The sequence below is a fragment of the Pezoporus flaviventris genome, unplaced genomic scaffold (assembly GCF_033815535.1).
Source record: "Pezoporus flaviventris isolate CSIRO_AGI_PZ_B2104156 unplaced genomic scaffold, CSIRO_AGI_Pfla_v1 ptg000131l, whole genome shotgun sequence".
NCBI lineage: Eukaryota > Metazoa > Chordata > Aves > Psittaciformes > Psittacidae > Pezoporus > Pezoporus flaviventris.
This window is the reverse complement of record NW_026892679.1, coordinates 1917553-1935998: the sequence shown is the minus strand read 5'-3', so window position 1 is coordinate 1935998 and position 18446 is coordinate 1917553. Positions and strand designations below refer to the sequence as shown.

The 18446-nt window shown below is 42.6% G+C and overlaps 2 protein-coding genes across 3 annotated transcripts in view; both read left to right on the top strand.

Annotated features, from left to right (window-relative positions):
- The window catches only part of RASGRF2 (Ras protein specific guanine nucleotide releasing factor 2), a 280188-nt gene that overhangs the window by 168843 nt on the left and 92899 nt on the right, over positions 1 to 18446 (top strand). The window lies entirely within an intron of this gene.
- ZCCHC9 (zinc finger CCHC-type containing 9) lies at positions 10760 to 17014 on the top strand. Of its 2 annotated transcripts, none has more exons than XM_061478751.1 (5): positions 10760 to 11244; positions 12320 to 12470; positions 12706 to 12798; positions 13898 to 13961; positions 16630 to 17014. In XM_061478751.1, the coding sequence occupies exons 1-5, from the start codon at positions 10924 to 10926 to the stop codon at positions 16748 to 16750; spliced, it is 750 nt and encodes a 249-aa protein (XP_061334735.1). In that variant the 5' UTR covers positions 10760 to 10923; the 3' UTR covers positions 16751 to 17014. The 2 variants fall into 2 exon arrangements, with proteins under 2 accessions (XP_061334735.1, XP_061334734.1); XM_061478750.1 differs by having other exon boundaries at positions 10761 to 11244; positions 13898 to 13966; positions 16635 to 17014.

Below are 18446 nucleotides of genomic sequence, written 5' to 3'. Positions count from 1 at the left end.
GCTGAGGTCTGCCAGCCTGAGGGCCAGATTTTGTAAGGTGCTCATTGCTTTTTCAGCAGCCATTGGACACCATGGTGAGTTCAGCAGTTAACTGGAGCAGGCAGCTATACATGCCTTCAGTCTCTGAAGTCCACAGCTTGACCTGTCATCAAGAGCTAAATCATGTCTCTGCACAGGAGCTGTCTTTCTCTATCTAGGAGTAGTCTGCACACAGAATCCCAAACCCTCAGATTTTTTTCACTTCTGGAGAATTCACCAGGTCGCTTCTCAGCTTTCTCCCTCTGGCATAATATCTGGCCTGTGGCCTTGGGCTGTAGAAAGCTGCCCCAAAAATCAGTGGGCAGATATGTTTGCTGATAGTCTGCATCTAACATAAATGTGTTTTGCTTGGCCTGTCCCAATCTCTTCCTGCCGCCTTTAGGTTCCAGGTAATGGAGACTAGCCTCAGCTAACCATTACATATCAAAGTGCCTTAGGAGGTACTGCCAATCTGAGTAAGATCTCTGTACTCAACATTATGTTGATGGTGTAAAGCAAAACCAGCAGATGTTAACAGTCCCATCATTTGCTTCCTGTTTTCATACTGAAACACATTCAGTATTTCACAGTAACTTCATTCAAAACATCAGTTCTCGGGGTGGGGGGGTGGAATTCAAAACATGCTTTGATGAATGTGAGCTGTTGCTGTTGAGTGGGGTGTACCATAGAATGCTTTGGGTTGGAAGGGACCTTAAAGCTCATCCAGTTCCAACCCCCCACCATGGGCATGGACACCTTCCAGGTTGCTCCAAGCTCCATCCAACATGGTCTTGAACACTGCCAGGGATGGGGCAGCCATAGCTTCCCACAACTGCATGTTAGTCCTGGTTTGATTCTTCTGTGGTAGGGACTCCTCTAACAAAGCATCCTTCATCAGAAACCTCACAGTGCAAAGCCTCTGGAGAAGGATTTTTAGTGAGTCATATTGAAAAGATGTGACTGGATAATTAGGCCATGATCAGTTACAGACTTTAAATGTCATAACTGGAAGCTAATTGAGGGCTAGATGGTGAATTAGCAGATCTTGGAAATAGCAGCATGGTGTGCTCATTTCCCACCTAGGAGAGCTGCTGTGTATAAAGTAGGTTGGAGCTTCCATATGATTGCTGCTTCTCCCTCATCTCTGCTGGGTACGTTCCCTAACTATTTTGCTGCTAGCTTTCTAAACGGTCACTAATAATAGTAATTCTGGGGGAAGGAAAAGCGACTTCTGCTGATTTCACATAGAAGGCAAACAAGTAAAACTGGAAAGACTTCACCATTAACTCTCCAAAACACTCAGATCAACACAAAATTCAACCGTGGGCCAACTGTGCTCAGATTATAGCCTCTACTTGCTTTTGTCCTGATAACTTGCAAACTGCTGATAGGCAGTGGGACAAAATCCAGCTCGCCCTGTACTAATAGCATTCCTGAGGGGCTGATATTGGACATGTTGATACTTTTTTAATACCTTTAATAACACCCTGAATGATGAGGTGCCTTGCACGGTCAGCCACTCTACTGCTGGTACTAAATGAAAGGGAGCAGCTGGTACACTGGAAAGCAAGGCTGCTTTTCAGAGGGTGTCTGACTGTTGAAAGGGCTGACAGAAATTTCATGAAATTCAACAGAGGCAAAGTTCTGCAGCTGGGATACAGCAACACCATAAAACAGCACAAGCTGAGGGACAACTGGGTGGAAAGCAGCTTTGCAAGGACTCAAGGCCCTGGTGGACAGCAGGTTGAACACAAGTCAGCAGTATGCCCATACTGAGCTGCCTTACACATGGCCATAGCTAGCAGCTTGAGGGACATGGGAGTTTCCCTTGAGTTTGGTACTTATGTGACTTTATCTGCAGTACAGAAAAGACAGTAACAAAATGCAGGAGGTCCTCAACATGGCAAAAAGAGGATCAAGGGAGCTGGAGCATGATGTATGGGATGAAGCTGAGGGAGCTGGTTTTGTTCAGTCAGCAAAAAGAGGGCTAAGAGGAGATCTTACTGAAGTCCATAACTGCTGTCCGCATTAGAGGATGTATACAAGCTAAGCTCAAGACTCTTCTTGGAGGTGCACAGTGATAGAAAAAGAGGCAACAGATACAAGCTGGGACACTGGAAATTCCAGTTAGATGTTAGGAAGACTTTCTGAACTAGGAGGATGGCCAAACACAGGAACAGATGTGAAGGTAACTCAAGGAAGAATGTCATAAGCAATCTGATCTAAGTTGGTCCTGCTTTGGGTTTGGGGTGTGATGGGTTGGGTGTGCTGGATCAGACCACCAGCCTACATAACTCTGTGATCCTGTGATTGAATCAATTACTGCAAAATGCCCTTAGGTGAGTAAACAGGCCAGAGAAAAGTCCTGGCCATCCTGTGCTCTGACCCAACATGGAATAATGTCTACCCAAAGTATGGATACCCTAATATAATTTACTCTATGCTAAGATTCAGCTGTGGCCTTCTCTGTATTGTTGGCTTCCAAGTGTCTCCATAATCAAAGTACTTTTCTTCATAGGGATTATTTTGTAAAAGCTTGTTATTTGCTATCTACACTTTTTACTTTGGTGATCTTTTTCACTCTCCATGACCTTTAAACTGTCAGCAAGTGTAACTCAGCTGATTAATAAGAATGATGTTTTTTGATTCTTCATTCCACATCACTATCTAGTATTTTAAATGAAAATTGGACAGTCATGTGTCTATTAACATTATCCTGGATGTATTTACTCAGTCCTGCTCCATCATAACAGTCCTCAGATCAGTTTGCTGTCTGCCTGGACCATGTTTATCTCCAAGTCGAGTACATGTTGGGGCTTGGAAGTGTGAGAAAAGGGGGGTTCATCTGTTCTTGTAATTGTTCAATAACAGGCTAAAGGGAGCAACACTGCAGCTGCACTGTTTCCAGATGACATGCTCTGGAGAATTTCCTGCAGCAGGAAATAAAGGACCTGAAAGGTTTTCAAACAACGGAAGAAAATCATACAGATTATGATTTAGTAAGAAGATACTAAAGGTTAAAAAGCTGGGTTGGTGCATTAACTCTACACATATGATGTTACTTCTCACTTTCTCATGTTTATTTTTCCCATGCCACCAATTTTGCACTGCTGAGCTCCTTCTCTGCGATAAAACTCTTTCCTGATAGATTCAGACACTGATTCTCCACAAATCTTCGAAATTCATTTGATTAAATACTCCAAGAAGAGCTATATACCATGCCTCAAGTACTTTTATAATCTTGACCAACACATCAGTGACTAGGGATCAGCAAAAGTAAAACTCTCAGGTCATGCTCCATCAAATCCCACCTGTGCTGCATCAAGCAGTTCATGCAGGGTGAGAACTGGAATGAATCTGCCATTAGAGGACAAGGGAAAAGCAGTCACTGTACTCTGAGCTCTATCAGGAAACGGACAATGACTTTGCAAGAGGTGCCTCTGTACACTAGCAAACACATTTTTCTGTGTTGAAACTGCCATACAAATACTGCTGTTAACAGTAAATACTGTAAATGGATGGGGTGATGGGAATAAACCATGTTGATTTGCATTTGCACCATGGGGAGACAAATGGCCCTCAGTTAGGTAAAGATCCTTTGACCTGTACACTACCAAAACATTAGCCTAAGGACAGACCTACTTTTTCAAGGCATATCCAGGGTAAACAAAGAGACGAAACAGTAGATGACAGAATGAAGGCTGAAAGCACAGGAGAAAAGCCAAGAAAAACAGAAGCCAGATGATTGCCAGCCAGTCAGGAGCATAGTTATATATATTGGGAAATTCAAGCATGGACATATAAGCCAAATTATTTGTGGCAAGCCTGAAGCGTGTTTGGAGCTATGTTAATACACACAGCCACTGACTCCAAGAAAAGGCAGCTCCTGCAACAAGCCCATGGCCTGGCTAAGCAGCATTGTCAAAAAAATGGAAAGTGGCTCAAATGTAAAAGTCAAGTCAGGAGCTGCAGCAAGTTGAGAGAGGCAGGAAACCAAAGCCCAGGGTATGAAGTAGCATGTGTGCGGGGGCTGCCTTGGAGGAAGGCAAGGGATGCTTCAGGACAGCAGATCTGAAGAAACACATACATGCCTTCACAAAGAGGGCTAAAACTTTCCTATATTTGCTACAACATAGACAGAAGATGACATATTGACAAGTAGGTCTCATGTGACTAAGTAAGCTACTGAACAAACGTACTGCCTGAAGCAACTCAGTTTTCTGGCAAATTGCAAGATCTATCTGTCACTACAGGGCTGAATATGAGTTGTTCGTATAGAAAGGCAGCAAGACAGTGGAGAATTTACCAGAATACTGTCTTTTTTTCCCCAAGAAATATAACACAAGGTATGCTACAGCAGAGTGCTTGAAAACTGACCTACTGTGTGTGATTTGAAATTTGGCTTTATTCTACACACTGGTGCTCACATCACTCACAGAAAGACCAACAAAATTCATGCTTCACTTGGGGGGTTCCAAGTAATAAAGACTTGGTAGATGGGACTACATGCACAGAAGCGATTTATTTCCTGAAGCCTGATATAAAAGCTTCAGGCCCAAGCCTGTTACTATGACAGTTGGAATTAATTTCTCTTGTGACACCTTTCACCTAAAATCATTCGATGTCCTAACAAAAACTGACTAGACAGACTTCAGAAGTTCATGAAATTGTCACTCCTACAAGACTAATGCATGCATGAACAGACCTAATGTAATTTTACTCTGGAAATATCTAAAAGGGGAGCAGATAACTTGGGGAATTACTTACAGCTAATATCTATATGCAGAATTACTTTAGTAATAATATTTGTTGTAATGTGATTTAAAACCTGCCAAAATACTGAATGTCCATCTTCCTACTCTAATGCCTTTTACAGTTTACTTTCAGCTTAAGGCTTAATTAAAGGATTAAAGACTTTTTTTTATGCCATTTCTTTTGCCTGCAAAGATGCGTGAAGACATAGATGTCATACACCAGAGTGCACTATGTAGAGTACAGAAGTCCTACCATGTCAAGTCTTCCAAGAGGGCACAGCCATCTACTGCAGAACATATTGCTGCTGATACTGTATTTTTAATTCACTCAGAATAAATTATTATAGAATAACACTGGGCTCCTAATAACAAAATACCAGTTATGTTACAATTCTAAGTTTGTAAACAAGGGTAATGAACATATTTTTTCACCTATCCATTTTTCTGGGAACTCAGATGGATCCAAGAGCTTCCTAGACAGAGGAGGAAAAAAAGTTGATTAACGGTATCAGTTAATTTTGGTCCATTTTGTGCACAGGCATATTCTTGTTTGAAATGAAAACATTGTCCATAAATTTTGTGTCTATGCCTTATCAAAGAGTCTGTCTTAGCTCTTGTTCCAGTTTTGCAGCTTTGCTTTCTGAAACAGAATTTTGTGTTACATTGACAGTTATTCAGCAACGGGGGCATGAACAGAATTAGCTGTATTTTTAAAGTGTATAAAAGCTTGTTTGTATGTTCAAGAGACTACCTATGTACCTAAATCTGTATTACCAAATACGAAGACACTTACACATATCTGGAGATGGACTTTCCTCCTCCAAGCCAGAATACCTTATCAAATCAAACCACTGAAGAAAGCTAAGATAAATTACTAATTCCAAAAGTTACTGGCAAATCTCAGAAACATGTCTAGGTGCCTAGCTCCAACAGAAGGAAAATAGAAGACGTCTAAGCAAGACCTAGTTATCCAAATGACTTTGGCCTTAAAAGCTATTGATAATTTGTCTGGTACTCAGCAAATAACCTTGTAGATTACTGGCACTTTGACCTTCTGTAGAAATAAGTGATTTGTATTTTTCTTTATGGACAGTTGTGAGGATGGAGGCACGGACCCAGAGGTAGAGTGCAAGCTGGATCGTTTATTGAAAAGATTACATGATATTTATATGCTTCCAAGCAATTAGCCAAGCACATCTGTGTTTGCTTTGCGGTTACATCAGGTGAAAGGTCTATCTGATTTTCTTATCGACATCCTCTTTCCAGTTCCGACGTCCTTGTTCCTTCCCAGTTCCAACATCTTCCAAGTACCAGTCAGAGACAGGTCACTCTTAATTGCCTGCTGGAGTTCCTCCTTCTCATGGTCACTCTTAATTGCCAGCTGTAGTTTCTCCTTCCCACAGCCAGTCACATGAGAAGTAAGACTGAAAAGATTAGAAGCACCCTCCCTTGCTGCTTACTATGCCTAAGGAACCTGTACCTCTGCATTTACTTCTCCTTGCAGCTTTAGACTGTTGGTTTTCCTTTATTCTGTGAAACACAACAGCTTTATTAAAAATACAGCCAATACTGTAGAAGGAAGAGGCCACTGCATCTAAATGTATCCCAGTGAACTGCAGAGGATAATGCATTCTGCATTTCTTTATTCTTTCATATCTTCAACTAGAAATTAGAATTTATCTTGTGATATTAAGGTATCAGCAAGGTGTAGTACTGTGCAATTTTTAGTTATATAGTTCCCAATGTGTGTTTTTCAAAAAAAAAAGGAAAAAAAAAACAAATTCTCCCTTATGAAAAACCAATATTCCATTTCACTTGAATCACATTTTCCAGATTTTCATTTTGCTCTAGAAATAATAAACAGCAATGTTTCTTTGCAGTGTAAAGTAACTAAATAAAATAACTGACCACAGGTTAACCTTTAAAAGCTTCAGTTCATCCAGGCACTTAAGCAGTTGCCTAAATATAAACCCTTAAATAAGTGAGTTGATCCAGCAACATATGTGAGTTGATTGAGCAACACACTTAAGCATTTGTTAACTATCCTGAAAGAATCAGAGCCACAAGCAACCCAGCCTAATGGAAATAATATGGGGTAATGGTCAGCCAGACAGGCTTCCTGAACGTGATGCAGCCTTAGTTGTAGGAATTGAAATCCATTAAATATTTATGATTAAAAACAGTATACATCATTATCCAACACAAACAAGAATGTGAATAAGCCGAAGTTAATGGGTGAATAAGCCGAAGTTAATGGGAGCCCTCAGAATACTGCAGAGGTAAAAGAATTTAGCAGAAAGAGGCCTTACTTTTTATCTTCTCTCCCCAGGCCCAAATCAAAACAACCAGGAAAATGTCATTCTGATACTTTGACAAGTAGTATTAACTACCCAAACACAGGCAAAAAAAAAGAGTCAACAGAGGTACCCTCAGTCACACATACATAGGACTAAAACCTCTTCTGCAGATAAAACTTCTCTTTTGGAGGTTTGAGGATGATGATTGTCACCCAGAACAAAACCAAAGTCATTCATCAAGCTCTTTAAAAAACTTGACACTGTGACGCATTCAGCTTCACGGCTGTGCCTGTATCAAATGCCATACTACAGGGGACATCTTTGTATTCCTCTTCCAATTTACTAGAGTCTTTGGGCTCCAAAAATGAACCTGCAACATTCCAAAAAACTCCATCTCAAGTTACAAAAGGCTACAGGATCTGCAGGTCCAGATTTCCAATTCTGTTGTCTCAAATCTCCAGCCCATTTTATGTTTGTCATGGAACTATGAAGAAAGTCTCCTAAAAAGAGGCATTAGACTGTTGCTTTGAACACTGTGCTGTGGACTGGCAATTTGCTGCCTTTTAGTAAAATATGGAAAAAAAGGCAATAAAACTTTACAATAATTTGCGCAACTGCTGTCCTGCTCATTTTTCACCTGCTGCTTGTGCACAGCAGAGCTCCCAGCCAGCTAATGTCAAGCTGGAGCAAAGCTCAACCAGTGTAAACTTAAACCGGTGTGGTCACTATCAAAGAAGTGATATATGTGGGGGAAGTACTGTCTTACTGATTTAGTAGTAAGGTATTCAGCTGCTTTTTTCCACTGCCTGCAAACCTTGCTAGGGATACCGCCTAGACACACAGATAAAATTTTCTGATTTAAAAAGAGAGACAATACATTTCAGACTTCAGCAGAACAGAAAGCAAAGCAAGTCTCCTCATACTGGCCTTGTGCAGCCTGTTCTGCTTTTCTCTACATCCACGTCCATCTCCAGCATGGGACTCACAACCGGTCTTTTGCTAGCTCAGTATGGAGGAGAAAGGAAGCTACAGCCAAATAAACACCTGCACTGACCTGAAACCAGCGAGCAGCCTGAATGCATCAGAAGCCACACTGCTGTTCCACTTAGTGAAAATAAACTGATAAGCCAGAAGGACATACACATATAGATGTAACTACTTGTATATGTATATGTATTTTATTTCAATTTGACAAGTAATTCGATCCTCACCCACTTTAATGCATAAAATTAAACTGGCCATGCATGCTACACACAGATTAGCAAGGAAAAAAAACATTTTAAAACCTTCTAACACATAAATATGCAGCTGTTCGTACAATACAGCCTAATAAATACACAGCATACGTATGACTGAAATGGGTGCAACATGTGCTCATGGGATCCTCGATTATCTTCCTGACCCTTGGGTCACTGTCACATGTTTTAATAGCCCTCTCTGGCTCCATGAATCAGCTCTGGCCATGATTTCTAACCTACAGGCTTGCTGGAGTACACTGCAGGAACAACTGGGACCTCATGCTATGGTTGAGCTGTAACTACATCAGCAAATTAATTTTAAAATTAAATACCGATTCTTTCTGATTTAATTTCATATTTTATTAACAGCGACTCTTAAACGGCGTTCATAAATTAGTTTCACCTGCAGTAAATGCAGTCTTAACTATTCTTAAATCCTCTTGCCCTTACCGACTGTGGCGTAGTCCTACCACCAAGATCAATACATGCTTTGTGTATACTCCCCTCTAGTGGATGCAAAACCCCGGAAAAACTGCGAGAGGAAAACTACCAAAACAAGGCAAGGCCATTTCTCTAGGAATACATAAATACGAAGGACAGTTAATAACGAAGGAATGGTACCCAGCTGTCCTAACATCAGCTCAATATTACCAGGAAAGGTAATGGACATCTAGTGAAATGCTAAAAATACAAGAAGCAGAAGACGGACTTTAGAAAAAAAGGTCTTACTGGATTTATAAACATTTCTTTCACTGCTAAGCAGGGTACTCTAACAATATAGTCCTGGGGCTTTATTTTGTGAACCTTAAGGGATTGGTTTGGGGAGAGCAAAATGTGTCATAAATCATGTTTCCAAAAGCTGTGTCCTTGAGAAATTTTTGGGGTGAAGGTTTGAATCAGCTTCACTGCTATGAAATGGAGGTAGGGACCACAGTGGTGCCCCAGCATTCCTCTTGGTGGAAGATAAATCCCATCTAAACAGACTTTACTGAACAACATGATCATTTGAAGAGGTGTAACTGCACCAGCACAGCTCCTCATCTGCAGCGTCTGGTGTAAGTGACAGAACTGTTAGGTATGGTAGTGTTACAACTGTGAGAGTGCAGCTGCATCCAGGAGAGACAGCGCAGCTAAAGACTGTCCCACACAAGCTCTCCGAGATGCTGAGCAGGTCCACCACTGGCACCACCACAGCATTCCTCCTTTCCCAGTACCTTAGCCCTACCCTGCACTGCGACTGATGCCCATCATCATGCTCCCCTACATACCAGGAAACCTGAACCCAGCCAGCACCAGCTGTGGTGCCCATCATCCCACTCCACTCCAGTGGAAAGACACCTGCACTAGAGACAACACCTTGTGCCACGCCTCACCATCCTCCTGGACAGGGACCAGTAGCTGCAAAGGGCCATGCCCCACAGTCCTTTTACCACTGTAAATAGAGAAGTTAAACTTGCCTGGAAGAGAGCCACTTTCAAGGCACCTTCACACACAGCAGATGCACATCTGTGTCAATGAGACCATGACCACACTGAAAACGACCATGCGCGTATTACTCTGGCAACTAGCAGATGGAAACACGATGGGAACACCGCTGCTAGGAGGGACATCGTGACCTGGCACCAAAATAAACCAGAATGGCAGGTTAGAAACCAACATAACATGCTTGGGGGATCCACCCGCATGGAGGAACCACACCGAAAAGAGACACTTCACAGCTCATGTATCTTCATTACATACACATCATAATTCTGTGAAATGCCCACCCAATTCCTGTTACTCATTGCATATGGTAACTTGGGCAGATAAGGCTGTGGGGCAGGGGCTGTGAGCTTGAGGAGTTTTCTCTGGAGTCTGAAGTGCTCGTTTGGGGAGAAATACCCCCACTCGGTTTATCCTTCTATGGAAATCCATTAGTTAAGGACACTGGAATGTGTTTAGTGTTTCCAATTAACTACATGTTTTCTTGTTTGGGCTAATTTATGACCCTGAGAGGCTCCTTGAGCTGTTTTCTGTCACAGCCGTTTACCTATTTGTCAGGCCCTGTCGACAGGAGGAATGCCCACATCCATTTGAAGGAAGACAATTGTTGCATACCTTCCTCATCTTGTGAATCACTGTCGCCTTGTCCATGACCATGTTTCTGTACACGCAGAAATGCGTGTTTAATTCGGTATCAGCCCCACAATCAGCTGCAGCCCCTGGGCTGCTACCCTCACTCCTTACGCCGCCGAGTCGCAAGACGGCGGCAGAGCGCGAAGCCAGAGCGGCATCTGACGGAAGTGACGCCACGCCGGGCCCCGGCAGGCCCAATTCCAGCGCGGGGCGGAGTTCGCCGCGGTGAGATCGGCTGCGCTGCCGCGTCGGGCACGGGTGAGCTGCAGCTCCTCGGGAGGGGCTCAGCTCGGTCTTGTCCTGTTGGCTGCCCGGCGTTTCTCGGGGTGGGCTGCGGGCGAGAGGGAGCGCAGGTGCCACAGGCAGGGGAAGCGGCTTTGTGGGGAGTGTCCCTTGGAGAGCCGTCTCGTTGAGGGAGCGGGGCTGCGCTGTTTTCCCCGCGGGACAAGGGGTGCGGGCCTCTGTTCCGTGGCGTCCGTGTGTTGAGGAGCTGGCCCCCCCATGACGAGATGGGCTCGCCGAAGCGGCGCTCCCAGCGAAAAGGCGCTGGATGCGACCCCCTGGGAGGATATGGAGGGGCAGGGCCGCCCAGGCCCTCTTCTCCTGAAGAAGGAGCAAGAGAAGAGGAAGAAGAAGAAAAAGTACTACCAGAACGATGATGTTAACGGGTTTGCGGCGTTCCTGAAGCAGAGCTCGGGGAGTGACGAGGTGGCCGGTGCAGACAGCGCTGAGCTGGAGAAGGAGGTAGCGATAGCCTTGAAGAAGGACAAGCGACGGGAGGGGAGGAGGCTGAAGCGGCAAAAAATGAAGAAAAATGCCATGGTGAGTTCTGTCTGCAGCCATAGGTGTTTGTCTCTCCATGGGAGCTTGTTAAGAACTTGGGGAAAGATCTATGTGGAAAATGCCCGTTCCAAAATCTTTGTTGCCACTGCCCGGGCTGGTTCCGTGAGGAGGTTGAGTGCTTTACCTGCTGCAAGCACAGCGTGTGCTGAGTGACTTTTCACGTTAATGAGGATGAATTCCAGCTTAACCCCTAGCCCCTTCATACTGTTCATGCTACACTGTGATGAATTCTCAGCCCTTCCTTTCTCCTGAGAGAAGCTAATTTCGTGTGAAATTCTTCGGTACAATCTTTCTGCTGTTTGGGGGCCTCTTTCTGCAGTGACATCTGCTTGAGAATTGAAGTGGGATCTCCAGTAGACGAATAAGACTGTCTGAAAGCAGTTACTTCACAACAGACTTAGGCATTCAGCATGAACTTGTGCTGAATGTAATATGAGAACATATGAAGAGAGTTACTACTCATCTGAGAAATCTTAAGTTTTTCCTGAGTAAATAGCAGCACGGGTGCAACATAGCTTATGTTTCCTTAAGCCCTTGCTGCAGCAGTACTTAAAGAGCTTGGAGAGCTGTAGTCAAAATCAAGTGTCATCATTTGTTCAGAGCACTCGGTTGTCAATGAGTGAATACCCTGTATGGTGTGGTGTTGGTAAAAGAAAAGTGCCCGTAATAGTGTATTCTAATGACACAGGCCACTGACATTTACTCTGTGACAGGGTACAGTATCTCTTAGTCTAACTGGTTTTGCCTAAGGAGAAAATATCTTCGTATGTTTGCCTTCTGAAAAGTTAGAACACCTTGTTAGACTGGGATTTTCAGGTGTTTGGGTGCCATGCATAGAATCCTGTCTTTATGATAATCTCAAATCTCGACACTAGAGGTAAGTATGTGGTACTACCCTCAAAGTTTCAGCTAAGAGAAATAGTGGTCTAGTACAAATCTACTAGGTGATAATCAGATAATCAGTGAGTTCTTTAGCAGTGTCACCTCTAAGTGCTGTGTTTTGCTGTGTGAACTGTCTATGGAAATGCATACAACTTAATTTTTGTTTTCAAAGGTATGTTTCCACTGTAGAGAACCTGGCCATGGTGTTGCTGATTGTCCTGCAGTACTTGAAAGTCAAGATATTGGTACAGGAATTTGTTACCGATGTGGATCCACAGAGCATGACATCAGCAAATGCAAAGCAAAAACAGATCCAGCGATTGGTATGTCTCAGAAATTTGTGGGGTTTTGAGATGCTTTGGCCTTGTGGGTTTTTTTAATAACTGAAATACAAGTCTTTGTGGTTTAGTAATTTAACTGTTCTCAGGAGACACGTTAGTGTAAAAGTGAACCTGTCAGTGTATGAGTATAGTGCTTATAGTATAGTAAAACGTTGTTGTAGTGTCTGGACTTTACAAAGTTTTTAATGTGGATCATAAACTCTATGGGATTTTGCAGGGCCATTTCCATATGCAAAATGTTTCATCTGTGGTGAGATGGGGCATTTGTCAAGGTCATGTCCAGATAATCCCAAGGGATTGTATGCTGAAGGTGAGTGCACTGGTTTACTAAAACCAAAACACATTTTTCATATTTAGCTGATATGGAACGAGATAACATTGCAAATGAATGAGGATCTGACTAAAAGGAATACCTGCCTATCTTTACTCTTGGTGAAAGCAGATTAGTTCAGGGGAATTCAATGTTAATATTGATTATCTAGGGATTTTGTTTTAATTGTAAGCTTAAATTCTCATACTCTCTTAAGTATGAGAACTTGCTTATGCTTGCAGTATCAGCACACAAACAAAATCAGAATACGCTGAATACAGAATAGTCAGTATTTAAATGTACATATATCAAAGTGTGGTAAAAACATACTGTCATAATATAGTTTAAGACTCTGGGAGGTGTTTGCTAAACACAATGGCTCTAACTAGAAAGAGGACATCTTCAGTTTAAGTGACTTTAATGAGAAATGTGATCTAAGTTTGGATTTCACTCAGATTCTGCTTTGCCTGGTTTCTTTATTGGCACTAAAACGTAGCATTCTGTCTCCCAGCACAGTCTTGAGGCCTGGCAAACTCAAAAGGGTGATTTTACAGTACAATCGCTTTACTTTCAATGTTTGGTTTATATTTATGAAACATAAAAATCTATGTTTATAGGTTTTATAATTTTTTTATTTTGTATCTCAGAAGTTGGATTGCCTGCCACTCAGGAGCTCCTATTAATTTCAGAAGTCCCTTTTGAGTATGAATTTTAGCAGAATTCATACTCAAAGTGAAAACTTCCAACAGATTAGAAATAGTATTGTGGTGACTGGAATTTATAGTATGTGGTGCTTTATAGTGCAGTTTGATTGCAGACAGCTTTGTGTTTCAGAGGCACAGACAGAGGAAGCCATGTTTACAGGCTTCCAAAGCTGGCTGTGTATCTGCTCCATGATGTTATGTTGGCAAGGAGTGTAGACCTGTCCATAAGGACACTGCCATATCTTTTTTAAAGATTGTGACTACAGATAAGTAGATGTTTTCAATACACGTACAAGAGCAAAACAGTGTAGGAGGGATGTTTTGTGTTTGAGTTTTTTTGTTATCTGTTACTAGTTTTTTATTCCCAGGTGAGTAACAGCTTTCTTTCTTAACAGGTGGTGGCTGCAAACTTTGTGGCTCTGTGGAGCACTTCCGAAAAGACTGTCCAGTAAAACAGAACACAGGTGAGATGCAGGGAAGTGTACAAAACAGTCTGAGTGCACAGCTGAGTAATATATATCTACTGCTTTGCCTGCCTTCAGTCAGGAAAAATTGGGTTTGAGAACTTGCAAAGAGCAAAGGCAGCCTTCCTTTGGGATGCGTGCTTCTATTGAGGGGTGTGTGGAGGAAGCATTAAGTTGCAATGCATAACTCAAGCTTTTTGTAATAAAAATAGCCAGTTTGTAGGTTTTGAAGTTAATATGGGCTAATGTGTACTTGTTAGCCAGTATTTTTGCTGCTGTTCGAAACTTAGCAGCTGTAGAACAAAACTGGCTGCTGCTTCTGATGATTTCTATGTGAAGTGGTACAGTTGAATGTAGTGTCAGTTGCAGGGTCATGGGACTGTCAGCCTGTAGAAGCTGTGTGTGCAGGCAGGTGTTCAAGTCATTCAAGACGTGAAAGAAGGAGGTAGATCTGTCCAGCTGAATTCATCAGATTGGACAAAGCCTTTTGTGATATGGTACAGTGGGGGGCATCTCTGCCCATGGCAGGGCAGTTGGAACTAGATGATCTTAAGGTCCTTTCCAACCCAAACCATTCTATGATTCCATGATTCTACCTGTGGTGGAAAAATTGCATTATATACAGAAAAAAACGACCTGTGTAATGGAAGGCAAGTGCATCAAAAAAGTGCTTGAAGAATGATCCTGTTACTGGAGTGGTGATTCATTTGTGCATTTTTATAATGTGTTTGCATGGCTTGTAGAACCTTGGGTTAATAATAAGCCACTTTTGTGGAATTTATGTTAGCTATTTATGTAGACAATAGGGGCCTATGCTTCAGCCATTCTTTTGTATCTGATACGCATTTTTTTCCTACTTTTTTTCTTTTTTTTTGAGAAGCTTTATGTCCGTCATGAAGACTGACAATGTTTAATTTGCCAAGGGACATGGTAGTCTTTATCCTGATGTTTTAAAACTAGTTAAAAATAGTTGAATTAGTTGAAACTGTGACACCACTATTAATATTCTTTGAAATCAGTTTGCATCATGCAAAGTACTTTTAGACTAGAGGAAGATAGCTGATAGCTGTCAGGTTTAGGCACTGCAGCTTGTGGTTTCTTTGGGTGGACCTATCCATGGACCTGAACAGGCTTGAGAGGTAGGCCAGTGTGAATCTCAAGAATTTCATCTAAGCCACATGCAAGGTCCTGCATGGGTCAGGGCAATCCCAAGCACAAACATACACTGGGGCAGACTTGATACAGAAGCCCTGGGGAGAATGACTGGAGATTTTTGATGACAAGAAGCTCCCCATGACCCAGCTTCAGTGTGTGCTTCAGCCCAGAACTCCCCATGTGCTTGGGATGCTGGGCTGCATCCCCAGAGTGTGAGCAGCAGGTCAGCGCAGGGGATTCTGCCCCTTTACCGTGCTCTGGGGAAGACCACCCTCCTGCAGTCCTGTGTCCAGCTCTGGGGCTACAACACAAGAGGGACATAGAGCTGTTGGAGTGAGTCCAGAGGAGGCCATGGACTTGCTGCAAGGGCTGGAGCAGCTCTGCTCTGGAGACAGGCTGAGAGAGCTGGGCTTGTTCAGCGTGGAGAACAGAAGGCTTCTTAAGGGGAGACCTTAGAGCACCTGCCAGTGCCTAAAGGGGCTACAAGAAAGCTGGAGAGGGGGTCTGGACAAAGGTCCATAGGGACAGGACAAAGGGGAATGGCTTTAACCTGCCAGAGGGGAGCCTGAGATGAGCTCTTAGGCAGAAGCTCTTCCCTGTGAGGGTGATGAGGCATAGATTGCCCAGAGACGTTCTGGCTGCCCCATCCCTGGCAGTGTTCAAGGCCAGGCTGGACATGGCTTGGAGCAGCCTGGTCTAGTGGAAGGTGTCCCTGCCTGTGGTAGGGGTTTGGGACTGGATGAGCTTTGAGGTTCCTTCCAACCCAAATCAGTCTGTGGTTTGGTATTCTTGGTATGGTATGATATGATCTGTTCCAATCCAATAAAAATTAAATTACCATTCAGAATTGGTTAACTGTTTTCTCCAGCAAAGGAGTATGAATTAGTCTAAATAGCATTTAAACAGCAGGATAATGTTAATTATATGCAGGGATGTGAGCTGAGAAATATAAATTTTGCTCTGTTGTGCCTTCTCAGTCTTATTATTTTCATCTGTAAATCATGGAATCATGGGATTGTTAGATTTGGGAAGGACCTTAAAGTTTATCCAGTTCTGTTCCCCTGCCATGGACAGGGGAACTTTCCACTAGACCAAGTTGTTTCAAGCCCTGTCCAACCTGGCCTTGAGCACTTAATAGTGGAGATCTTTCTTTTATGTTCAGACACACTTAACATATTCTGAAATCATCATCTTAAGAGTTGTTTGGACTTAGGTGAGACCTAATGTACCATCTTACGGTTTTTTAATGCTTCTTGGGACAGTCAAATAGGAAAACCATGTAGTAATGATTTTGTGAACCTTGACAATTTGTGTGGGGGAAGAAAGGGAGTGTACAAAACTCAGCTTGAAAAAAAAACTTAAGTTGTATAAGGAGAGTTGGCTTCAGAGCTGGAACTGAATGACAGTTCTTCAATGAACTAATGACAGGTTCTTGCAGGCTAAATCTTCAAATGTGTAAGTTTGACATAATGGCAGTGGTGAGCCTTTCCATATCACCTGTCTCTCTCTGCAGACCAGGTTACGGTTGCGCGATGGGCCACTGGGATGAGCGCAGATTACGAAGAAATCACAGAAGCACCAAAGCTGCAAAAACCAAAAGTGAAAGTACCCAAAGTTGTGACTTTCTGAAAGCTTTTTGGCTCTAAATCACTTTGCCTGCACTGCTTCACTTCAGAGTAGGGACTACACAGACTGGGTTGCTGATTCCAGAAAATCAAACTTGACTGCTGCTGCAAAATTATGTTGCCTTTTTTTTTTTTTTTGTCCCCCCCTCATTTTTCGATTTGCCTGCCAGACTTACCCAGCATACTGCAAAGCTGCAAACCACAGAAATACAGTAAGTGGGTATTTTACTTTCGTATATCTCTGCCAAAATACAGCATACCCTCTGACTGCCAGATTTCTGAAGAGGGAAATTGGCTGCTTCTTGGGACAGGGATCTGGCTGCAGTAACCAAACAGGGCATGTGTGTTCTGTCACAGGGGCTTATGACCAGTGGATTTCTGTGGTCAGCATTGTTACCTTAAGAGGGCTAGTTTACTTTACCAGAGATGAACACAATTATGCTGATCTTACCAAGAGTATTTATTTCTCTGAGAAGGGTTGTGCGTATTCACTGAAGAGCCTTCTTCTTTTAGGGAAAATCGATCCTTTTTCTGTGTATGCCAGCCTGAACAGTCCTGTGTTGAAGGTACCAGGTAAACCCCACACCCTGTTTAGCTTCTGTGTAAAATTCCCACTACTCCATGCATTAACCTGATTGCTCACACGTGCTGGATTGTTTGAGTGTTTGTTCAATTAGTAGAAACAGAATCATGCCCTTCCTGTGATATCTGTGGTGGATACCTGGAAGGAGTTGGAGAACAAGCGAGAAGCTTGTTTCTTTACCTGTTTTCCAAGGGAAGTGGTCATAAATTTTCAGTGTTTCTGTCTTGGTGACGTGGGAGTAAACTGCTTTGTATTACAAGTGCCTGCTTAATGGCAGATTCAGCTTACAAGTATCTCCTTAATGGCAGACTGCAGTCTGAAAGCCTTAAAAAACTGGTTTTGGGGGTTGTTTTGTTTGTTTTTCTAAGTTTATTCCTGCAACAGCTCTCAAATACTGTAGTAGCAGTACAGCAATACTGCCCATGCAGCCAGTGGTGGTAGGCTTTCACCTGTGCCTGACTGGAGTTACACTGGGAACCAGATAGAAAACTGGAGATCAGGACTGGATTTTGACATGCTCGGGAGCAGCCACTGAAACTATAGATTTGCAATGTACTCTTCTTACAGCAGAGAAAACGTCACATATGGGAAGTTAATGGTGTAGGTATGTTTTATATTTGTACATGTTAATTATTTTTAATAAAATACTGCTAAAGAATACAGTGGTTGGAGCTCTTATTGTAGGTTTCCTTGTTTTGCTCTGGATGCAAAGGCACATTGACTACAGTAGGGGCAAGTATGTTCAGTTTGTATTAATCACAGCACATGTTTAAATGAGGAAGAAGAGTGGATGTGGATGAAATCAAGGATTAATTACAAAGTTTTAAAGAACTTACTGAATTAAAGCTTAAAGCAGTATCACTTTAATATGGACAGTTTTGCAACAGATGCTTATTCCAACCTAAAAAGTGTTTCCCTTATTTTGTATTGTTAAAAAAGCTCTTTTTAGATCATTTCCTGTCCTTAAAAACTTGTTGGTACTGTAACATGTTCTTTTATTCATAGGAACTTCGAGCCAAGCACCCTGATTTTCACAGCAGTACCAATAGTTCCCAGACAAGGGTCTGGTGCAGACTGGTGTGCAAGCTGGTGGCTTGGAGGCATCGCCTCTGCCAAA